Genomic DNA, 24,165 nt, shown 5'->3' on the forward strand with positions numbered 1-24,165 from the left:
ATAAACGAGACAAAAAAAGAATATATTTACAAAGCACCGTTAGTTCCATAATATCCGACGTCCATGTAAGCATAAACGGAAACCGCAGAAACAGGTTGTACTCCAAAACGCGAAAATCTGATCTCAAAATCGTTACGTCTAATTTGGGGTTTCTGTATAAAAGGAACGGACTCACCAAATGCTTGCATCCTCTGGAAAAAAAGTTGCTTAATCCCCCTCCGTCACGCCGGTCAACGTTCACCACACTCTTGATCGAAGTACTGGGCTGGAGCAAAAGCTGCAAACCCCGCATCTACTATCCTTATTGTATTTTTATTTATTGGAGTTTGTAACCGTAAGTTGTAAATTATTCTCACAGGTTCACAAACTGAATGTATTCGATTGTTTTCAGCGACTATGAACAACACAAAAACGCGGAAGAGGAATAATTCAATGCCGGAAGAAAATTTTCACCCTTTTTGCGCTTTCACGAAGAACAATTCTAAAAATTTGAAACGATTGAAACATTCGCACTATTTATTACAGAAAAATTTTAAGTTGATATCGTTTAAATATTATAATTATTCCGCCCGATTTGCGATTGCATCAGTCGAATTGATATGATGAGCGGAAACGAAAAAAAAAAAAACGTGACAGTAGATCTAAAACACAACCGCTCGTGGGCGTGGCTTGCTGCGATCTCATCTTGAAGCCACAGTATGTCTTTAGCCACATGAACTGAAAATTTCCTCAAGAATTTCTGAACTTAAGCAAATATGTTATCTTTTTATGATACTTTTGATGACCTTCATAAAAAATCTTGTTGAAGTCACTCTAGTATTAAAATTCTAGATAATAATATAATCTAGAAATAATTTTAATTATATGTTTAGATAAGTTTCTACCAAGAGGCGCTGAAATGGAGGTTCGCCAAGGGCGCCACGAGGCCACGCTACGGCTCTGCTCACAGCCGTTCTTTTTTTCCGTTCATAGCTATTTTTGTGAATAATTGGGTAGATTATGATTATAATACATAGATTACAAACTTATGTACGACAATATTGAGAAAATTGACCGATATATGGTATTACTGAAGAAATATCAAAGGGAATCGGACGCGGAATAAAATGATGCGATGCCCTCTACAGTATATATGATCGAGCGATCGTGAGCAAAGAAAGCAAGAACGCAATCGCACAAAAGGAACCACCGATGCGGTAACATTTTTCTGTTGTGCATGAGCAGACTTTGTTCACCGTTTTGCAGCACTGTTTACAACTGATTATAATTGTTGCACTTGAAGACTCATGGGAGTAAGATTGAGCTTCTTCTTCTTCTTCTTCTTCTTCTTCTTCTTCGAGAGAGAGAGAGCAAAAAAATACGAAGCAGAGGGGCAACGAAATATGAGCGAGGAGGACATAAAATGCAACGGAGGAAAAATCCATCAGAAGGCTGCACTCACAACTCAGTGAGGCCTGTTTTGTTCAGACGGGTTACTGAAGAGTTCTTTTGTTAAAGTATGAGTAAGGGTGAGCATAGGAGCAAGAAATAAAGAATACCAAAAGAAAAAGCTTCGCATTTCGTTGTACTGACATCCGAACCGTTTGAGTATTTTTGTTGTCAACATTGAGTAAATTTTTTGCTCCTCAGAAAAAACCTCGAAATCGCCCAATTTTTACATCGCAGTCTCTGTCAAGCCTTGTTATAAGTAATAGTTATCATATTACCGATCACCATCATCATCAGGCCCGGATTTGGGGGGGGTGCCAAGGGGGCAAATGCCCCGGGCCCCCCGATCAAGGGGGCCCCCCGAAAAATGAAAAAAAGTTCAATGTATTATATTTTTACATTTCTGTTTTAAATTTATTTAGATTTAAGATTTTTTTAGGTTTCACGATTCCTAACAGAAATATTATGACATAAAATTATGTAATTTTATAGTTTATGGTAAATTCCATACGATATTCATTCAGATAAATGAAAATCCTTTAACTAGCTAATGGAAAACCATCAAAATTTTATCAAAAACATTAAAACTCTTCTCGGGTTAAACAGCAAACTGTTACAGCTTGCTTGAGAAATTTCACTGCTCTTTGTCCTGGAATAATCAGGGTACTCAAACAACTTTTCTATTAAACACATCTGAAATTATACTGAAAAATCGATATATTCATTCCTATCGTTTATTTTGCTGTTAAAATATCGCAATTTTTACTAAGAGTAGGTAAATTCTCAGTTATCATGATTTTGACCCAAATCCAAAGAAGTTAAATGTATAATTCCCCTATATTACTTGTCCAAGTGGATAGATTATCAAGCTAATTTTGGTATGGTCTTTACAAGATTTCTGCTCGAAAACTATTTACAGAGACTATAGCATCATCTGTAAGTTGTCTAAGCAAGCATAGTTCTTCTAAACTGTTTGACAATATCTGAAACCTTAAAATTATACCCTAGGCTGTATTGCTCAAATTGTTAATTCTAGAATTTGTGTAGCTGACTGAGAGTGAAGCTCATGTGCTTTTCTGAAAGCAATTGGTCTTTGTCCACAAAGACTAGTTGAATATCTGATTAAAGCAACGGTAGACAATCGTTTCTTCCTTTATCGTTACGAAAATCAAATTAAGTATTTAAAAGCATACTGTTCAATCTGGTCGATTTGCTTACTGCTTCAATAACAAACTGTCGTTTAAGTTCTTTAAAAGGAAATAGCTACAACATACAAATTGAAAAAAATATTACTATGATCTTTGCTATTCTTATCCAAATCTCGATAAATCATAAAATTTTGTTTTCAACGGATTTTTTTTTTAATTTTGGATTTGATTGAGAACGGTTCATTCGAAATTCAATCTCGTCATCTATTATGTATGACTATTCAAGTATTTTATACAGATGATTTATTTTACGCAACATTCACGAAGATAAATTCAAGAAATATTACAATTTCTTGAGTTTTCCGGATATGTTATTTTCCTGATACCAAAATTTCCTATACTTAGCAGTTTCCCCTTACTTTGTACCAAGGGCCCCCCTCAAGAGCTTTGACCCGGGCCTCCCGATGATCAAATCCGGCCCTGATCATCATCATCATCTTCATCATTATCTTCATCATATTATTATTATTGTCTATAGAAGTTTGATATCACTGCGGAACACTGTTTTGTCTCAAGCACCCAAATACCGCTATTTACTTAGTTAAGGATTGTTGAAACCATTGCCAATTTCAGAAATATCATAGCACGTCTAATTTTTGAGATATTAGCTGTTGAAAATGCTAAATTTGACTATTTCAGAAAAACTTGCATGCAAGTTTACCAGCTTGTATGGCAATTTATTTGCTTAATTTGCCTCAGAACTCAAACTTCATGTGTCTAACAATATTTATAAACAAAGTTTATAGTGTATCCAGTGCTCAAAAGTTATTTTTTGTTGGTTTAGAAAAGTATTGTATTTAGCCATATAAGGGGAACGAAGAATTTTGTATGGAGACTGGAGGCTGGAACATTTTTGAGAACGGCATCAGATTCAGCAGCCCCAAATCTACTAGAGACACATAGTTTGATCCTTGAGACACGCAAAAATGTCATTTTTGTTACGCTGTGTAATTGACATTTTTTAAAGTAAATAATAACCGAATTTAGTACTATACAGTTTATATCCTATGACAGTTTCGCGTATTTCAACCTCAACTGTAGTAAAATGGCACGTAAACTTTTATGATTATCATGTAAAATTTTTCAAATTTTGCATTTAGAAATTTTAAAAAAGGTATTATCATGGGACTGAAGAAGGACTGGTGACTAATGAAAATTTCAGAAGCATAACAATAAGCATTTTGTGCGAAATCACTGGAGGTAGTCAGAAGAAATTTCTTGTAGATTTAATATCCAGAGGGATCCACAAAGGGGTCTCAGAACTTATGTTGTAATAAAGCTCTAAACTAAACAGTACACAAATCAAAAATCTTTGCCGAGAAATCTGGAAAGTAAAATTCTTCAAATGTTCAATGCTATCTATACAGGAATTGCTGAAGTTTAAAAAGCCACAACTTACCAAAAATAAATAAAACCCTGGAGATATGTATCAAGAGCTCTCCGGACAATATCTGGAGGGGTAATCTATCGGTTCAGCAACCATATCTAAATCGAGAACTTTGAACCTTTGACTTGTATCGCCAATAAGTTAGGGAATGTCCATTAATTACGTAAGACAATTTTCTGGATTTTGGCACAAACTCATGGTATTTCTAAAGTATTGCATGCAGACATTACTAGAGACATCAGCTTTGGACTGGTAAAGATTTTTATGAAGGAAATTTTTGAAGAATTGCAATGAGTATTCATTGAGAAATCTCTTGAGGAAATTCTGTACAAATCACTGGAAGAGTTACAAAAATAATTTCTGGAGAAATCCTAGATGTGTTTAAGAATTTATTTCAGGAGGTTTCTCCAGAGTAAACACTACAACAGTTCAAGAATCTTTTTCGAGAAATCTGTGCAGGAATATTCCTACATAACATTTTTGATCCTCTGGGTTCACATTAGTATTCTTTAAAATGAATCTTTCATGAATTATTGCAGAAGCCCACTTTGATTACTCAAAGTATTGCTGTGTGTGTTTGAAATGCAAATATCAAATGCGGGAACACCAAACGCGGAAAGATTGTTCACAAGAAATGTGATTTTTTTGTTGCGATAACTAAAATGGAATTTTCAATAATAAACAAAAAAAAACAATGGACATATTTTTTCGGAGGTGTGATCTATCGGCTCAGCAACCTTGTTCAAAGCGAGGAATTAAAGGCTGTCCCAAATCAACACGACTTTTTACGGCAACAGCGACAAACGATCGCCGCAATATTGCGGTACATTTATGACGCAACGATAGAATTTAAAATGTTTAACCCGTCCCCCTCCGTAATGCTTTTTGTATACAAAATTTCAAATGTTTGTATAAGCCGTAATGCTAGATCCTACTCCCCCCTCCCCCTGCCGCCGATACTAAATTTGTGGACGGCGCCTATGCACAGTTTTATGAGCATGTATATGCCACAGCGACGCGATTTGGCAACGATTTTCGTCACGTCATCTTAGAGTGCTTGCAGCGACTCAGCAACAATGTCGCTGAAAAAATGGCGTTGATTTGTGGGAGCCTTAAAACATTAAACTTGTACCGCGAATAAGTAGTACCATATCGGATTTTTGAGTTTTTTCAATCTACTTATATCAGGGATTCTACCCAATTCCCTCTAAACTTTTTACCCCAAGTGCCATCTCACAGAACGCCACTTCCTCTATTGTACCATTACTCCGAAATCCATATCTCCAAATGCTGCTTCCCTGAATGTACAATTACCTTGATTGACATTGCCCGTGGACTCTATGACACTACCCTGAATGCCACTATCCCGAATGTCATTATTCCGAATGTCATTATTCCGAACGCCATTATCTCGAAAGCTATTATCCCGAATGGGTCATTAACCCACCGCCCGGATGCAAAATATTTTGAGACTCCCAGACAACCAGAAATCGCATGAAAGTTCACGTTATAACTCGTTTATTCATACTAATTATATCAAACTCGCAAAACACCGTGGATAAACTCGTCAAATTGATGAGTTTCCTCGCATAAAACACTTTTTTTCTGAGTTCATTTGCACATTTTGTTTCGCCTCGTATACTCGTACAAAGTAAGTCGAATCAATTCGTAGCAGCTGTCAAATCAACATTTGTTATCATAAGTTAAGTCGCATAAGATCACAGGTTAGTTCGGTGGAATATTTAAACACTCGCATTGTATGTTATTATTCATCACATAATATATGCACGCATATCGCCTCCACTTTTATACGTAGAAAGCCTTTTCGCGACATCTTATAAGTGACATTTTGCACATATAAAGCCTCCAGGTGATTTCGTTCTGCGTACATTTTGGTTGTCTGGGCTACTTCTGAGTAGAAGATGGTGGGATAATTGTACTGTTCCTAACGAGTATTAAACGAGTTTGGCTTAACAACGTAATTTTAAAATATTAGATGATAAAAAAGAGCTAGCTAATAAGCTTCATAAAATAATTTTTGCATTTTAATTTTTGTTCAGATTTGTCTCCTAACTTTGGTGAGATTTACACAGCTACACTGCAATAGCCTATTTCGAAAAAAAAAAAGTTAATTTATTATGAAAATGATAGCTACAATATGCACAAAATTATGATGTAGTTAAGTCTCCTTTCGGACGCTGCTACCCGCTTCCTACACTAATATTTTTTTTGTGTTGATAAAAATGGAAGATCACCCTGATATTATCGCTGCTGGCGGCCTCTGATCGCCGCTACAGTAAAAACTTTTGTTGATTTGACGGATCATACGGCTGAATTTTGATAAGATAACCACAAACATTAGTTGTGTTTGATTCAAAACAATGAAAGAAATATGATGGCAGAAGAGTGGTAAGCAGATCCATAAGAGACCTGATTGTTTTAATACAAGATAAAAGAAGGTAAAAGTTATGATTAAATTTATAACAGGTACAACTACAATGAATGCCTTAAAAATATCCTGATTTCAAAAACCTTAGCTGTTTCATATGAAAATATTAGTATCTAGCTTATCCAACGAAAACTTAAAAGAACAAAAAAATATATGATGAAAATTCTTCCGAAGAATTTTGCGCACCATTAAGTTTACATTAAAAAAAACTACTAAAAGCATATTTTTTATTGACCACATTAGAAGCAAAGGACTGTAATAATAATCTATTTTTGAGAAAATCGACATTGAAGTATTTGCAGCAATTATCGAAAAATAATGTTAGCTTAGAATCTGTGAAACCTTCCAGTATCATCATCAACAATGCTCACACTGGAAAAAAAATGATAACTTAAATAAAGTAAATTCGAAACCTATTCCAGTTAACTATTTCAAATCGATATATTGAAAAATACTGTGGGAAATATTTATGTATTTACTCGAGTAACATTTCTGACTGGACCTGCTTCTCCGCTTAGTGTTCAATTAGCACTTTCACAGTTATTAACTGAAAGCTTTTTTTGCCAAAGTTGCAATTTTCGCATTTGTATATCGTGTGGCAGGTACGATAATACTCTATGCCCATGGATTTAATGAAATTTTAATTAAGCAAAGATCCTGGACCGACCGGGAATTCAGCATGGCTTTGCTTTGTACCCGCGGACTCTAACCAATCGGCTAAGGAAGGCCCAATATCAGTTTCCTTGACCCAATATCACCGCGTCGATGAGAATCAACTTGGACTTGCGCATTTGACCACCCTCTACGACGCTTTACAGAAATCATCACAGACAACAGATCATTGGTTCGCCTAGTGATGTTATTTTTTGTGACGTCACTCGGCGCTATTGTAGTAAAATGTTGGATATAATTGAGAACTGATCAGAAATTTGGTAGGTGCTGTCCATAAACCACGTTGTCATTCTTTGGATTTCCAGACGTATCGCCCCCTCGTGGTCTTTTGTTAATACAAAACATTCAAAATTTATATGAACCGTAGTCGTTGACAAGAACCCCGTCCCATTCCACCTTAAATGACCATGTGATTTATGGACAGTCGCTAAATGATTTCGGAACATTTAAGGGGAAAACATGTGTACACATTCACAGTAAGTACATTATATGAATAAAAAACGAACCTTACAATGACCCTACACCATGCGTCTCCATCGAAATAAAAGAGCCATTTCATTCGAAATTCTTTATTATTCACTATTTTTATTTACGATCGCTCTGTCTTTGTATATACACACTTAATCGGTTTACACGGTATGAAGGAATGGATCGAGAAGTATGTCTTATAGTGGACACGGTCGATTTGTTAAACATTATCCAATACTGTTCTATAAAAAAAAATCTGATGAGTTTCCTATTCTGAATACATCAATTTTCTCGGACGATTACACCATTTCTGCTGAGATTCTAAAACGATTGGGTGCGCTGTTTAAGCATTTTGTTTTCTTAAAATTTAACTTTTGATGTTGAACTACGTGTTCCAAAAGTATTGTTAAAAACCAGAAAATGTGATTCAATTTAAAAATAAATCGCCTTCGACTCTAACTGTAATCGAGCGATTTGCTTCTCCACGCTTCTTATAAATATTAAATTTTCTTATCCAAACTCTGACTATCATCTAACGCTACGAAACAAAAAGACATTAGTAGTACTACGCTAAATCGTGAATACGGCTACATCGCGGCTCTTGCAAGCACGCACTCCTCTTTCTCCTGAATATGGACACTTTGTGCAGTTGATTTGTTTCTTCTTTTGCTTCTTGTTAGCCTAATCCTAGTGGAGGGGTTTCTAATTAAATGTTTTGTTATGATTCATTTCGTTTCACTAAATATCTAGAAAAAATGTTTTTCTCTTCCGATTTAAGGACATAGTTTATGAAAGGAATTTAAATACGATCGACTTTTGCGCCGTCTTAGCTGTGCAGATCTACAAGATTTCGTTTAACTAGATAATTTAATAACAATCATCGTCAGCGGGATCCACTTCCGGCGAAGTCAAATGGGCGAAGTGAGTCCCAGCTAAAATCTAAAACAAATGCTTCCTCTGCCATTCGTCTTCCACGCTTAAGTACATTTCTATCGTTAACTGAGCCGTCGCGGTCGTTGTCGGTTAATTAGTCGTCGATGTCGTAAATTTGTGGGCAGTTTGTAAATGCTTTGTCTGTTTTGGGGAATTCCGGGTTTTTGTTTCGCTACAATCCGGGCCGTATTCAGGGTGACCGAGGATACATGTCTCTTTTTATGAGGACCCACAAATACGATTAAAATACCTATAACTGAACTTTCAAAACAATTCGGAATGATGGTCAGAGGTCATTTTCTGAACCTTCAGAAAAGTATTGTATCTTGCGTTATTATATATATTGTTATATGGAGAATGCAAGAATATGTGTATTTGTGTAATTCAAACCAAATTATATCCAACAAGACTGTGACCCCAGGCCCCAACATTTGTAAATCCGACCTTGGATACAATTCATTCGATTGTATCGTCCGTGGCGTTAAAAATGGTGACTTGTTTATCTTTCAGCTTGTCCATCTATCATTTTTTTTCTATCTTTCCATTTATCTCCGGAAGCATTGTTTAGCATTAAATAAAAAAGTCACATTTCATTTGTAGTCATTTTCCTGTTTCGTCAGTTCTATTTAGCTCGTGCTTATAAATCATTGTGAGTTATTCGTTTCCCACCCGAGTCTTTCGTTTTTCTATACGATTTTTTTTCCCGACATGCAAGAAATCGTGCGTCTCCATTGTCTGAAAGCCCGAAACTAGGTCCGATTGTCATTCGTTCATTCAGCACCACCCGCGAGCTTCGCGTCTACACCGGGGTGTTGGTTTTGCTGTCGTTGGTTTTTCCATTTTCCTGCTTCTTTCCACCGCCGGTCGTTTGCTGCTTGCCGTTTTCGTGCTTTCCATTCTTCTGCTCACTTCCGGCATCGCCGCCTCCTCCCAGCTGAGTTCGGGGATCTTCGCTTTCGTAGTGGGCGGCCGGATTTTGCTGCTGCAGCTTCTCATCGTGCAGGTCCTCGTGCGAGTGGGGCGTGATGTGCGCCTCCGAATCCGGATTGAGATCGCCGGTGGCCGGGGGGACTGCAACGAGACCGAGAAGCAACATAATCGAGAATAGAATTTTGGGGTTTTCGGTTGGGGTTCGGTTTTTTGGGGTAATGAGAGAAATTCGAATATTTGGATGTGACAATAAGCGTGTTGAGGTAATGTAGAAGTGAGTAGGATGCGAGAGTGTTATGTTAATAAACGTGTAGGTACAAAATATTGTGGAAGAGACTACCAAATACTATTGCTTTTAACTACAGTGTCCATTTGATTTTTTGAGCTGAAATTGGGCACTGTAAAGCGAATCTTAACCAACTTATAAGCAAAAGTAATACGTACAACTTCAGATTCCAAAAGCCCATTGCCATTCCTGCTTAAAATTTCTGTTGATTTGTTGCTTCCTCATATCCTCAATTCAATGGTTGCAAACTGAGACGAGACTCGTGAAGAAGAAAAAAAAGTAACGTCATGTGCAGCCAAGATTTTGCTGTCACGAAACGTCATATGCAGCCCGTTGATTTTATGGTCGAATATGTGGGAAGTATTCGTATCATTCTTTGAAAATTTCATTCAGCGAAACACTCCCTTCATTTGGGCTAGTGAAATTATATAGAAGTTAACTGAAAATTAGTCAAATTAATTAACTCATTACGTGTGGGCCCAGATAGCCGTAGCGGTAAACGCGCAGCTATTCAGCATGACCATGCTGAGGGTCGTGGGTTCGAATCCCGCTGGTCGAGGATCTTTTCGGGTTGGAAATTTTCTCGATTCCCAGGGCATAGAGTATCTTCGTACCTGCCACACGATATACACATGCAAAAATGGTCAATCGGCAAAGAAAGCTCTCAGTTAATAACTGTGGAAGTGCTCAAAAGAACACTAATCTGAGAAGCAGGCTTTGTTCCAGTTGGGACGTAACGCCAGAAAGAAGAAGAAGAAGAACGTGTGGTAAAGACGGACAAATTATGGGTGAAATTATGAAAAAAATCCACGTGCTCGGCTGGGATTTGAACCCAGGACTCTTATATGCTAGACGAGCGCTTTACGCGGTCCGCGTGGTCTGTAGGGATTTGAATTCTAAACTTGTAACCAACTCAGTTATTGGGTCACCAAGTGGCTCGGTAGCTTAGTTGGTAAAGCGCTCGTCTAGCATACAAGAGTCCTGGGTTCAAATCCCAGTCGAGCACGTGGATTTTTTTCATAATTTGTCCATCTTCACCACGCGTAATAAGTTAATTAATTTAATAACCATGCGGATTGGATTACCGAACAGCTCAATATAAGTATCAATTTATGAAAATTAGTTGCTGCGATAACTTCTGCGTCTGCGGATAAAATTTTATAATTTTTCCACGACAGCTTTTCTGAACTTGTTATGGTTCATTCATAATTCAAGTTTGCCATTGACTCCATGTAAAGGCTGATTTGTGACTAAAAAGGATTCGCTCGAGAAAATTCTCGCCGATTCATTGCAGAAATTTTCTTAAGCGATTTCCGTTTGAACATTTCTTTTCGATTAGGTACAACGTTTAGAAAAAAGCGTTTTCTTGGGTGATTTCTTGCCGGAATTACCCATCCACCAAAATAGGCCAAGAAATTTCTTGTCAGCAGCACATTAAGCTTAAGAGCTTAAACATATACCTTGGGCACAAATTTGCGTAAAGCGAAGTACGCACTTCAACAGAAAAATAATCGCCTAACTCGATGCGTGGGAAATTTCTTGCACGAAATGCTCAAGAAAAGCATTTTACTTTGATCGCAGTACGCAGTTGAAAAGTAATGTCAATTCAAATGGAGCTCACTGTAGGAAATTTCTTGACCATTTCTTGAGCAGAAATTATTACTTTTCTTGAGCGGAACAGCATACCCAGCTTAAACACAGAATCGAAGAAGAAAATCTCAGCAACCCTTGAAAAAGAAGACCGACTTCGACTTGCAATGGATCAATGCACACGTTCACTATTTGACGTTTGAACGGTGCCGTGTTATTTATGTGACCATGGCAACTAGTGAGTTCGGCACCGCTCAAAAGTCAAATTAGTGAACTCGTGCATTGGTCCATACTTTCAATGTTTTGGCCAATGTGTCTTGAAGGAAGGTTCATCAATCTAAGCAGTCAGTGAGTGCAGGGTGAAGTGCACTGCTGGGTAAATAGAAATAACATCTGTCAAGCTGGCTAGCTGGCGGATTTGTGTACACTGTGTTTCACTCTACCAATTCTATGGGGTTGTTTACTTTAGAAACAGCAGTTTAAGGAAAAATTTCTTGCGCAGCGTGAGTGTTTTTGTCGCGACTTGATCTCGTCTTTAATGTACACGCCGAATGAGTTCAAAATATGAACTTTTATTACTTTGCATCGCCCACCGCAAATGATGAATTTTCAGTTCTGACTTTTTCTTTAACAGAGACGAATTATTGTACAAATTTACCTAAAAAAGCGTTTTTTACCGAAAAAACAACTGATTTGAATTAATTTTTATCACGCAAGGGCGATTTTGAGCATAAATCAGTGTTATATAGAACTTTATTGAAGTAAAAATATCAACGAAAACTAAAATCACGTTTAAAAATTAGAACTGACGTATTTTTTAGCTTGGAGGTCTTGAGGTTTTTAGCGATTTACCGTTATGGTACAATCTCAAATCCTTGAGATGATACCTTTAGAATTCTATTTGAATGGGTTACAATAGTTAATCGATATATTTTGGGGAATGCACTAACAATTTCCAAAAAAAAATCGTTTTGCTCACGTTTCTCCATTATGTTTATTTTACTACCAATAGCTGTTCGTTTCACCCACATAGTGCAGGTAAAATGAACCTTTAAATCTTTTTTTGCCAGCGATAAAAATATGTGAAAATTTATATATTCAAATCTGAATTCGTGTCGGTGCTGTAGATTACATCCCTATTTTTATGTTGTGTGATAGAACCATAGAAATCCTTCGTTTTCTATCAAACACAAGATGATATCCTTAAGGTATTCATTTTACCACCCCTTCTTCTACAACTGTTTCAGTTTCTAAGAAAAAAGTTGGTAATCAAGTCTCTTCGGGAATCAAATTTGGCCAGTCTCCCCTACAAAATGTATATCTAATCAAGTACCAATAAAAAGTGATTACCAAAATGAGGCCAACGAGGTAAAGCCTTTGAAAATCATCGGTATCAGTTCAAAGTTGCACAAAATACACTGCGTAAAACACGTGACCTTTAGACGGCACGAGGACCTTTAGAGGCCCAAACATCGACTCTGATCACTATCTCGTTGTTAGTAAAATTCGTGCACGGTTGTCTACCGTGGCGAACACAAGAACACAGCGACCGTTGCATTTCAATATCCAGCACTTATCAACAGAAGGTGTAGCAGACGAGTACCGCCGGAAGCTTGATGAGCGGATAAGGGGATACAACGTAGGCGAAAACCTCAACAATCTGTGGGAGTCTATCCACGGTGCGATGAGCACAGCAGCGCGAGAGGTGATAGGTACTGCTTAGAGACGACCCAGAAACGATTGGTTTGATGAGGAGTGCCAGAATGTGACGGATGAGAAGAATGTATCCAGAAGTCGGATGTTAGTGTCTGGTACCCGGCAGAATATAGAGCGGTACAATGAAGCTAGAGCAGCCGAGAAACGAATTCACCGCAGAAAGAAAAGGCAGTATGAAGAAGACATCATTACTGAGGCGCAAAACAGCATCGAACAAAACGATATGCGGAGATTTTACGAAACTGTCAATGGCGTACGGAGAAAAACTGCGCCGTCTCCCGTCATGTGCAATGACCGCGAAGGTAACTTGCTGACAGACAAAATCTTGGTGGCTGCCAGGTGGAAAGAACACTTCGAGCAATTGTTGAATGGAGAGGACACGAGCGCGTCTGAGAACAGATTAACCATCAGCAACGATGGACAAGCTGTGGAGCCCCCGACGCTAGATGAGGTTAGAAGAGCGATTAAGGAGTTGAAGAACTGTAAGGCTGCTGGAAAAGACGAGCTCCCGGTCGAACTTTTCAAGCACGGTAGTGAGCAGCTGTACGAAACGCTGCACCGTACTCTGTTAAGGATATGGGAGGAAGAAGAATTGCCTGCTAGCTTGTATAAGAAGGGCCACAGATTGGAGTGCGCCAATTACCGAGGAATAACGCTCCTCAATTCGGCGTACAAAATAATGTCACGTGTTCTGTTCAACAGATTGAGACCGCTGGAGGAGTCCTTCGTCGGGAATACCAAGCTGGTTTTCGTGAGGGCCGATCAACGACGGATCAAATGTTTACCTTGCGACAAATCCTTGATAAGTTCCGGGAATACAACTTGCAGACACATCATCTGTTCATTGATTTCAACGCGGCGTACGATTCAGTAAAGAGAAATGAGTTATGGCAGATAATGGTAGAACACGGTTTTCCGGCGAAACTGATTAGACTGATTCGTGCAACGTTGGATGGATCGAAATCAAGTGTGCGGGTTGCGGATGAGACTTCAACCTCCTTCGTAACCTTAGATGGATTGAAGCAAGGAGATGCGCTTTCAAATCTTTTGTTCAACATTGCTCTCGAAGGAGCTATAAGGAGAGCGGGCGTGCAAAGAAACGTTACCATCGTCACCCGGTCGCATATGCTCCTGGGTTTTGCGGACGATATCGATATAATCGGAATTGATCGTCGAGCCGTAGAAGAGGCATTCGTGCCTTTTCAAAGGGAGACAGCGAGGATTGGACTTACCGTCAACACCAGCAAAACATGATCGCTGGTAGACAGCGTGGTTCCAATCGTGACGTTGGTAGTGAAGTGGTGCTAGGTGGTGAAAAATTTGAAGTAGTGGAAGAATTTGTGTATCTTGGTACTTTAGTGACTTGCGGTAATGATGTTACCCGCGAGGTGAAAAGGCGTCTTGCAGCTGCGAATAGGGCTTTTTACGGGCTCCGTAACCAGCTTAAGTCCCGTAGCCTGCAGACGAAAACAAAATTCGCGCTATATAAGGCTCTTATCCTTCCGGTTGCTCTATACGGCCATGAATCCTGGACGTTAAAAGAGGTCGACCGGAAAGCGTTTGGAGTTTTTGAGCGTAAAGTGCTGCGAACAATACTCGGCGGTAAACAAGAAAATGGCATCTGGCGGCGTCGCATGAATCATGAGTTGTACCAAGTATATAAAGAAGTGGATATTATCAAGCTTATAAAACACGGCAGGCTGCGTTGGGCTGGTCACGTGGTACGAATGCCGGAAGAACGACAAGCAAAAATAATATTCAGTAGAAAACCCGGACGAGGCCGTCGGCTTCGTGGTAGGCCGCGCACACGTTGGCTTTTTGCAGTTGAAGAGGACTTAAGGGCACTTAACGTTCAGGGCGACTGGAAGCGATTGGCTCAGGACCGAGCCCATTGGAGAAGAATTATTCATTCGGCGTAGATTCAACGTAACGGATTGTAGCCCATCAAGTATCAAGTAAGAAAGTAAAGCACGTGATGCACAATGATAGCTCAATGGCCGGTCTCTAAGCTTTGCATTATACCCTTCATCATTTACTTTTGGGAATTCAGTATTCTATAAATTAAAGATCACTCATGTGTGCATGGGGTAGAATATGACAAACCAATCACAAACATAAAAAAAATGAACACGATCAAATCAGAATCAAAACTTTGCTTGAATTAGTTATTGGTAGTTACCTCCCGTCATTCTGAATAAGGTCATAAGCAGGACTGACAAGTTTCAATTTCAGCGCCCATATTTCAACCTAAACTGAATGACTGCGGTATTCGCATTCAGTTCACGGTGAGAGAACTGACAGAGAATGAATGCCGTATTCGTGAGAGACCACATTAAGCGACATTCCAAATCATCCACACACTGCCCGCGCTGACAAGCCACTTGTGTTAAGCGTTGGCTCTTGAAATTGAATGTTCTATATTGAATCGTGGTTATGTCTCTAATTAACAGAAAACTAAGAGAGAATAAAGAACATTCAAACAAAAGCATCAGCTCGCCGTAAGTGAAGAAGTGCTCTTGTTTGGCTTTCTCCCGCTCTTCCGAATGGAACGTACATGGCACAAAAAGAGAAAACGTGGAAAATGAAAAAAAAATCACCATCACAAAGCGGTGTTGAAATTTTACAGCGGTAGTATCAACGACTGCAAATTAAAGCTAAAGGTATTTTGATTCACGGTAGATCCAGAATCTTTTCGTTATGATAACTTCCAAGGCAACCCTGGGCACACAGTTATACGAATGGGAAAATGACAGCTATGGCAAAAAATGATCTCAGTTAATAGCTTTGGAAGTGCTCTTAGAACACTAAGCTTATGAGCATGCTCTCTCTCAGAAAAGAAGAAGAATAAGAATAAGTTAGAAACATATATCCAACGACTTTTTTCAGTAATCGACCTCTATTCTGGGCGATAAAGGGGAAACTGATTGCCCAATAAAATAAACAGTACAATTTTGATCATATTCCATACGCAAATAATTCGTATAGTAAAGATCAGATTAGTTTGGCAAGAAATAAATCAGGCAATGTTATGTTAACGCCATCTTCATTATCGAACACAAACCACTGATCATTCCGTCAGGTTAAGATAGTTTGGGAATTCAAGCCTAAAAAATCCTGATCAAAACAATCGAGAATGAAATCTTTTGTGCTGTCAAAATTAAATACTTAGATTTTCATGAATTCAGAGCTTGGAGAAACTTTCATAATTACCAATAAATTCGAAATTGAAACCAAATATCTTTGTCCTAAAGTGTTATTGAGATCTTTGGACTTGCCTTTTTTAGAGTCTCGATACTTAAAGAACAGGGGCCATCCTTAGCCGAATGGTTAGAGTCCGCGGCTACAAAGCGAAGCCATGCTGAAGGTGTCTGGGCTCCCGGTCGCTGTGCTGTCAAAATTAAATACTTAGATTTTCATGAATTCAGAGCTTGGAGAAACTTTCATAATTACCAATAAATTCGAAATTGAAACCAAATATCTTTGTCCTAAAGTGTTATTGAGATCTTTGGACTTGCCTTTTTTAGAGTCTCGATACTTAAAGAACAGGGGCCATCCTTAGCCGAATGGTTAGAGTCCGCGGCTACAAAGCGAAGCCATGCTGAAGGTGTCTGGAATCCCGGTCGGTCCAGGATCTTTTTGTAATGAAATTACCTTGACTTCCCTGGGCATAGAGTATAATCGTACCTGCTACACGATATACGAATGCGAAAATGGCAACTTTGACATAGAAAGCTCTCAGTTAATAACTGTGGAAGTGCTCATAAGAACACTAAGCTGAGAAGCAGGCTCTGTCCCAGTGAGGACTTTAATGCCAAGAAGAAGTCTTCTTAGTTTTTTCTTAGTTCTTAGTTCTTCTTCTTAGAAGAAGAAGAATACTTAAAGAACACACTTAGTGAACATAACTCAAATTCTATCTATGGGATGAACGTACAAGCCTCCGCGAGGTGTGGAATTTTGTAGAAATATGAGAAATGTTTTAATCACTTGTAAAGAAACTCTAGGGACTCGTAGACTTTTGAGCAGTTCCTTAGTTTGATTTTGTCTGCCCCCGATTTTGTCAGCTTTTTGACCCGATTTTGTCAGCCTGTTTTAAATTTGTCAAAAAATTGTTATCTTCATGATTTACCACGTTTACATTAAAATTGATGATGATGTTTAATATCATGCACGCATGGGCGTAGCCAGAAGGGGCAATGGCAATGCCTTTTATCAAGTGTTAAAAATCGATATTACCAATATAAGAGAGGGGGAGCCCCTGATAAAAAAAACTGGCTAAGAATTTGAAAAACGGGAACAAAAAAAAAATGACCCGATTTTGTCAGGTTCCCCATTTTGTCAGCCCAAAATTCATCGAAGGGCTGACGAAATCGGATCCTTACTGTATATGATTCTGGGGTTCTAAAAGAAATTCTTCCCAAGATTCATCCGTTTAATCTTTCAGGTTTTTTTTCCAGAAATTCTTCTTGGAGATCCTATAGAGATTGCATCAGTTATGAGTCCACAGATTCCCCAAAATATTTCTCGAGAATTTTCATCAGTTTTTTCAACATGACTTAACTCAAAAAATCTTCAGGTATTCCATTAGGGATTATTTCAAAAATTTCATCAGGTTTTTGCCCAGGAACTTTTTTCTAATAAGGCATTTTCAAGGATTTCTGTTAAAAAGGATTCCTTTGTGTGTTCGAACTGGAAAATCATCATTCAATTTCTTCGAGATCTAGAAAGGATTCCACAATGATTTCATCCAAAAGTTCCTCCTACGATTCCTCCAGCATGTCTTAGTGGTTCTGAAGGCAGGTTTCCATGAATTTCTCCATCGATACCAAAAAACAATCCAGTAATTATTCCTGAAGCTTGTTCAGGAACTATTTATTAATAAACGTGCAAAAATTCTAACGAAAACCTTAAAAAACCTCCAGGCGGTTCTCATGAAATTTCTTCATGCATTCATGTGGAAACTCCTCCAAAAAACATTTCATTTTTTATGGACCACTCCATACGTTGCTCTAGGAAAATTCCTAAGGTACTTTTCCTAAAATGTTGCTTGCAAACCCTCCATAGGAATAATATGCGCATGTTTCAGCTATTTTTCAAGTTTAATCTGAAATTCTTTACCTACAAAGGTTGAAAAATAATTCTTGAAGAAATTTCTACATAGGTTTCTCCAAGAGATTCAAAAGGTTTTCATCCTGAAATTTCTTTATTTATTTAGCCAAAGAGTTCTTCTCGAACTCTATTAGTTTTTTATTGAAAGAATTCCTTCAGAAACTCCTTGAAAAATTGTTCAGATAAATAAAAACTTGCAATTCAAAGGACAATGCTATCATGATTCCTGAAACCTTTTCTTTATGCTTTGTACTTCTCCATAAAAAAATGGCTAAAATGGACAAGAAAGCTCATGTGCTACAACACATTAATTGTACTAAAGATGCCTGTAATTATTTCTTTTTCAAATATTTCTTTTGAAGTTACTCTGAGTATTTCTACAAGGATTTCTTCACGTCTATTTACACCAAGAATTCCTCAACAGAATGCTTTTTAGATTGATCACAAAAGTTTTCCAAGGATTTCTGCTGGAATTTCTCCAGGAAGCTCTACAAAAATTTGTCCTGGGATCCCGCTAAAGATTTCTTCAGGGATCCTCCCATGATTTTTTGCCCAGGGGTTCTTCCAAAAACTCCTAGTATTGCAAGTCTTTCCAAAACTAATTTCAATAATTCTTCAGATTCCTGAGAGGATTCCCAAAAATGTTCTTGTAGGGTTTCTCCATACTTTCCGATACATTTCAATAATACTTTTTTATTTCTCTTAAAGAGGCACCCATTTTATCTCTTTCTAAAAATATGTTGTTATGAAGGGGTTCTCGAAGCAGTGATTATGGCAGCTTAGGAGTTATGACAGTTTTAGTGTGTCAAAAGTCGAGCGGTTTTCAAAAACGGAGTTAATTATAACTATCGATGAGTTCATTGATTTGATCATCGATATACAGTCTTTACTTCTCGACAGGAGCTTTTGAGCTGGCCTTATTTTGTTTAACCAAGTTGAAATAGTGGGCCGGTCTCAGCGAGAATTACTCGATGCAAATCAATCAGCTTCCAATCAGCTTCTACAACAAGAGAGGTTAGGGCCATTCGGCATCTCAAGAAGGCAAGGCTGCAATCAAGATTGATTTTGGAGCTAAAATTGGGACCCAGAATGATTGGTCATTTATCTGCAATGCCAGAAAATCAAAACCTAGCAAATGAAACGTATCCTACATTCTGACTGTCAGATAGGTCACGGACGTGGTAAATTTTACTAAAGGCTAAGGGCACGACTGCTCTTGTGTGACGCCATCGCTCAACTACCTACATGACCATGAACATTCTCGGACAAGGACCACGCACTAAATTTCCTGACTAATAAGTAATTGGTAGATAACGATTTGGTCATGATGCCGATGTCTAAAATAACATCTCTCTCGCTTCGATGTATATATGTATACGACGATGTATGTATCAAATGTACATCTCATACATCCGAAGGGAGCTTAGACTGCGAAATGATGATTCCATGTGCGTTGGGGTAATCGAGGTCAATTCGCCTTCGAGCGTCAGGGTTTCTCAAGGGGCTCCGCAGCTTGTAGGTTGAATCGCCCATCTAGCAAATAGAGGGCCCTGGGTTCGAACCCCACCGGAGCACGTGGTATATTTTCGAAGTTTAAATTTCAGTTTGTACATTTGACACGTATTTTGTCGAGTACATGTAAACTAAATAGTTAAAACCTTATAACAGTATAGGAAGTATACCAAGGAAATTAGCACCGGAACAATTGGCATAGACCTAACGATGGGAAACTCGGATCATGGTCGCTCAATTTCTTGGCAAGTTCGACATCGTAGCGCTGCTGAAGATTTGCTAGAAAGGGTCGACGGTACATACGTAAGGAGATCGTTATACCATCCACCAGAGCTGCGGCAAAAGACACGAGCTTGGTGCAGTTTTTATCGTTAAAGCAGTGTTGCCGGATGAGGGAGAGAAATCGATGGAACGGTTGATTGGACGAGGAGTGTCAGACGGGTTTTGGACGAGAAGAATGCGACGCGAACGTCAAAATGTGAAACGATAAAAACAGAAACGAAGGCAGCAAACCCATTTATTCCGGGATAAAAAGCGTCGCCTGGAAGAGTTGAAGTGCGAAGCGATGAAACAGCTGTATTGTTCTCAAGAGAAGCGTAAATTCTGTTGGAGTGTGCAATGATTGTGCCTCGTATGCAAAGCGGCAGCACTGGATGTGTGTAGCTGTATGAGTGAGGCTGCGACGCATGCGCCAGTAGGGCAGGCGGCGAGCGCGCCAAGTAGAAGGAAGAAAGGGAGAATGGAAAGTTTGCCATTCATCCGTAATGTGATGTTCAATCCGTTCAGACGTGTTTATTAAAGCTTTCTCGTTGCGTACAGTAGTCAAGTTGTAGTTGTTTCTTTCCTACCGAAATCCTGGTTCCGCGTTCCGCTTCGGTGACCCTGTTCTGCGTTGTGGTGTGTCCACCTCTGCCCAACAGGTTATTGGCCCAGCAGTGCCGAAGGGAAGGTTCTGGATTGCGTAGGAAAAAGGATCCGAGAGAGCGAAAGTGATCACGCCGTGTGTGAGTGTGTGTGAGTTGTATCTCCGCGGTGGTGATTTTGCGAGGACAAAATGGCGGATGCGAACAAGTTTGCGTTTGCTAGACTGAACAATCAGAACTGGCAAATATGGAAGTTCCGGATGGAGATGCTCCTGACGAGAGAGGAACTATGGTATGTGGTCGGTGATGCGAGGCCGGCTGTAGTGACCGATCAGTGGACGAAGGATGACCGGAAAGCTCGTGCCACTATCGGATTGTGCATTGACGATAATCAGTTCGGTTTGGTTAAAAATGCGAACAGTGCGAAAGCTTTCTGGGATGGATTGCAAGCTTATCACGAGAAGAACACGGTAACGTCGCGTGTGTCTTTGTTGAAGAGATTGTGCTCGTTGAATCTCGCAGAAGAAGGTGACCTTGAGAGCCATCTGGTGGTGTTGGACGATTTGTACGACCGTTTGACGAATGCAGGCCAACAGCTGGAAGAGTCGCTGCGGATTGCGATGATCCTGCGTAGCTTGCCTGATTCGTACGGTGGTTTGGTCACGGCGTTGGAGAGTCGTGCCGATGCGGACATCACGATGCAGCTTGTGAAGTCAAAGCTGATCGATGAGTTTGAACGTCGGAGAGAGCGTTCCGGCGAAACATGTGAATCGAAAGCGATGAAAAGTGTGATAATGCAAAACGAAGTGCAAAGCGTGGGTGGACTCGGCAATAGAGCACCAGTGAGAAGATGCTACTTTTGCGACAAGCCCGGTCATTTGCGTCGCAACTGTCGTTCGTTTTTGCTAGCGAAGCAGGAGCTAGAACGAGAGTGCGAAGATAAGAAGAAGCCGGACGACAGAGTGCGTGTGCGGCAAAACGCGAGACAAGCGAAGGACGAAAATTGTGGTGCCAGTGTGTGTTTTATGGCTGGAGTGGATCAGCAAAATTGCTGGTACATTGATAGTGGAGCAAGTCGGCACATGACGAGCGATAGAAACTTTTTCAAATTGCTGAAAGAAAGAAAAGGCCCGAGTGTAGTGTTAGCGAATGGTAAAGTGGTTACCGCTGCTGGTTGTGGCGAAGGTTTTGTGAACGGTGTGGACGGAAACGGAAGCAAAGTGGAGATTAAGCTCACCGATGTGTTGTACGTTCCGTCGTTGAAGAGTGGGCTGGTGTCAGTGGACAGATTGACGGCAAAATATTTTTCGGTTAAATTTAAGAAGGATGGTTGCGATATTTGTGATGCATCCGGTAAGAAAGTTGTGATCGGAGAAAAGTCGGGTTCGTTGTATCGGCTGAAGCTAACGAAGGTTGAGAAGAAAGTAGAGGGCCAGCGGCCGATTATTGGCGAGAAGAAGACGACGAGCGGAAGAAGATCACCAGTCAATGTAGTGAGCAGATATTCGGAAGTGAAGCCGAATACTGTCGATGAACGTGAAGAAGAATACTTCGATGCGGACACTTCAAGCGAGGAAGTGGAGCCGCTGCATGTGGCGGAGTCCAACAGTGGAAGCCCAGATTCGGATGCTGATAACTGGAGGGAAGTTCGGCGATCCAGGAGGAGTAATTGTGGAGTACGACCTGGCCGGTTGGTTGATTACGTCGCTTGAAGCAGGAGGAGATCAACCCAGCAAGGAAGGCAGAGAGGATGCGGACGAGTACGAGGACAACATTGAGGAGGAGTGTTGGAGTGTGCAATGATTGTGCCTCGTATGCAAAGCGGCAGCACTGGATGTGTGTAGCTGTATGAGTGAGGCTGCGACGCATGCGCCAGTAGGGCAGGCGGCGAGCGCGCCAAGTAGAAGGAAGAAAGGGAGAATGGAAAGTTTGCCATTCATCCGTAATGTGATGTTCAATCCGTTCAGACGTGTTTATTAAAGCTTTCTCGTTGCGTACAGTAGTCAAGTTGTAGTTGTTTCTTTCCTACCGAAATCCTGGTTCCGCGTTCCGCTTCGGTGACCCTGTTCTGCGTTGTGGTGTGTCCACCTCTGCCCAACAAATTCTACAAGAAATTCAATGCATCCCGCAAAGGCTTTTTACCGCGATCCGAAATGTGTCGGGGTAACGATGGAAGTATTTTGACGGACGAATGTGATGTGATTGAAAGCTGGAAGCAGCACTACGATAAACACTTGGCGCTTAGCCGGAAGATCAAGGCACTGTAGGAATGGATTCATCGGTAGGGCGGATGAGGAAGGTATCCCAACTATCACAACAAGTGAAGTTTGGGATGCTTTCAAACAGCTCAAGAATATTACAGCAGCTGAGAACGATAGTTATTTAAATTGATCCGGACAGTTTAGATACTTTTCTGCAGCGATTGATCTGGGATATAGAACAGCTACCGGAGGATCGGAAGGGGGAGTAATATGCCCAATATAGAAAAAGGGTGACAATTTAGAACATGAGAACTATCTAGCGATCACTGTTCTTAATGCAGTCTATAAAGTGCTTTCCTAGATCATATTTCGCCGTTTGTGGGAATTTATAAAGCTAGTTTCGTATACGGGCGATCGAAAAACGACCAAATCTTTATGTTGCGGCAGATCCTCCAAAAATATCTACGGATCACCTATTCATCGATTTAAATGCGGTCTATGATATCGTTGACCACTAAAAACTAAGGGAAGCTATGAACGAGAACGGTAATTTTCAAAAAATTGGTAGTGTACAGTGCTGTGTAAATACATCGAGTGCGTTATCGCAACCGTTTGAAACACGCAAAGGACTTCGACAAGGTGATGGTGTTTTCTGCCTCCTGTTGAATGCTGCGCTAGGAGGTATTATGAAACTGGCTTCAACATGCGGGGAACGATTTTTAATAAATCCAGCCAGTACATCTGTTTCGCTGACGACGTGGACATTGTCGGAAGAACGTTCCAGGTGGTTTTCGAACAGTTATACCAGGCTGCAACGTGAAGTACAAAGGGTTGGATTGAGGTTAAGACTTCGAAGACGAAATATCTGCTGACTAGAGAAACCAAGCGCGATAGAGCTTGCATTGATGATCATGTGACGATTGATAGAGATGATTTCGAGGTGGTGGATAAATTTCTCTGCATCGGATCATTGGTGACGTCTGATAACTACTACAGCAGAGAAATTCGAAGACGTATCATCGCCGGAAGTCGTGCTTACTACGGACTCCGCAAGACCTTGCGGTCTGGTATACTCCGTACTATGTGTATCACGTACAAGATGCTGATAAGATCGGTAGTCCTCTACGGGTTTGAGAAGAGGACAATGCTTGAAGAAGACCTACAAGCGCTAGGACTTTAAAAGATGAAGAAAGGCGCAGCGAGCTAGATGGTTTGACCAAGCGGATCCGGATCTTAGAATTGTGGACGATCTAGAAACTGCAGCCAAGCAGGCATGGGTCGAGTTTTTGGCGTAACATCACGGATAAAAATCTGATCCCCACACCATGATTTACAAATCATGAAATTCATAAATTGGTTAGGTCATGATATCAGGATCACAAATCATGGTTCCTGGAGTCATAATCATGATTCCTC

At 39.9% G+C, this 24,165-nt stretch overlaps 1 protein-coding gene across 3 annotated transcripts in view; it reads right to left on the bottom strand.

Moving 5' to 3' along the window:
* LOC5563701 (fasciclin-3) overlaps positions 1–24,165 on the bottom strand; it is a 350,061-nt gene that overhangs the window by 36,008 nt on the left and 289,888 nt on the right. The window contains exon 9 of one of the 3 annotated variants that reach the window (XM_021853592.1): positions 7,698–9,616. The exons of the other annotated variants lie outside the window; for them this stretch is intronic. Within the exon in view, the coding sequence (XP_021709284.1) occupies positions 9,345–9,616 (272 nt within the window). The 3' untranslated portion in view covers positions 7,698–9,344. Of the gene's footprint in view, positions 1–7,697; positions 9,617–24,165 lie in introns of those variants that run through there. 3 annotated transcript variants of the gene reach the window in all.

The sequence above is a fragment of the Aedes aegypti genome, chromosome 3 (genome assembly GCF_002204515.2).
Source record: "Aedes aegypti strain LVP_AGWG chromosome 3, AaegL5.0 Primary Assembly, whole genome shotgun sequence".
Lineage (NCBI taxonomy): Eukaryota > Metazoa > Arthropoda > Insecta > Diptera > Culicidae > Aedes > Aedes aegypti.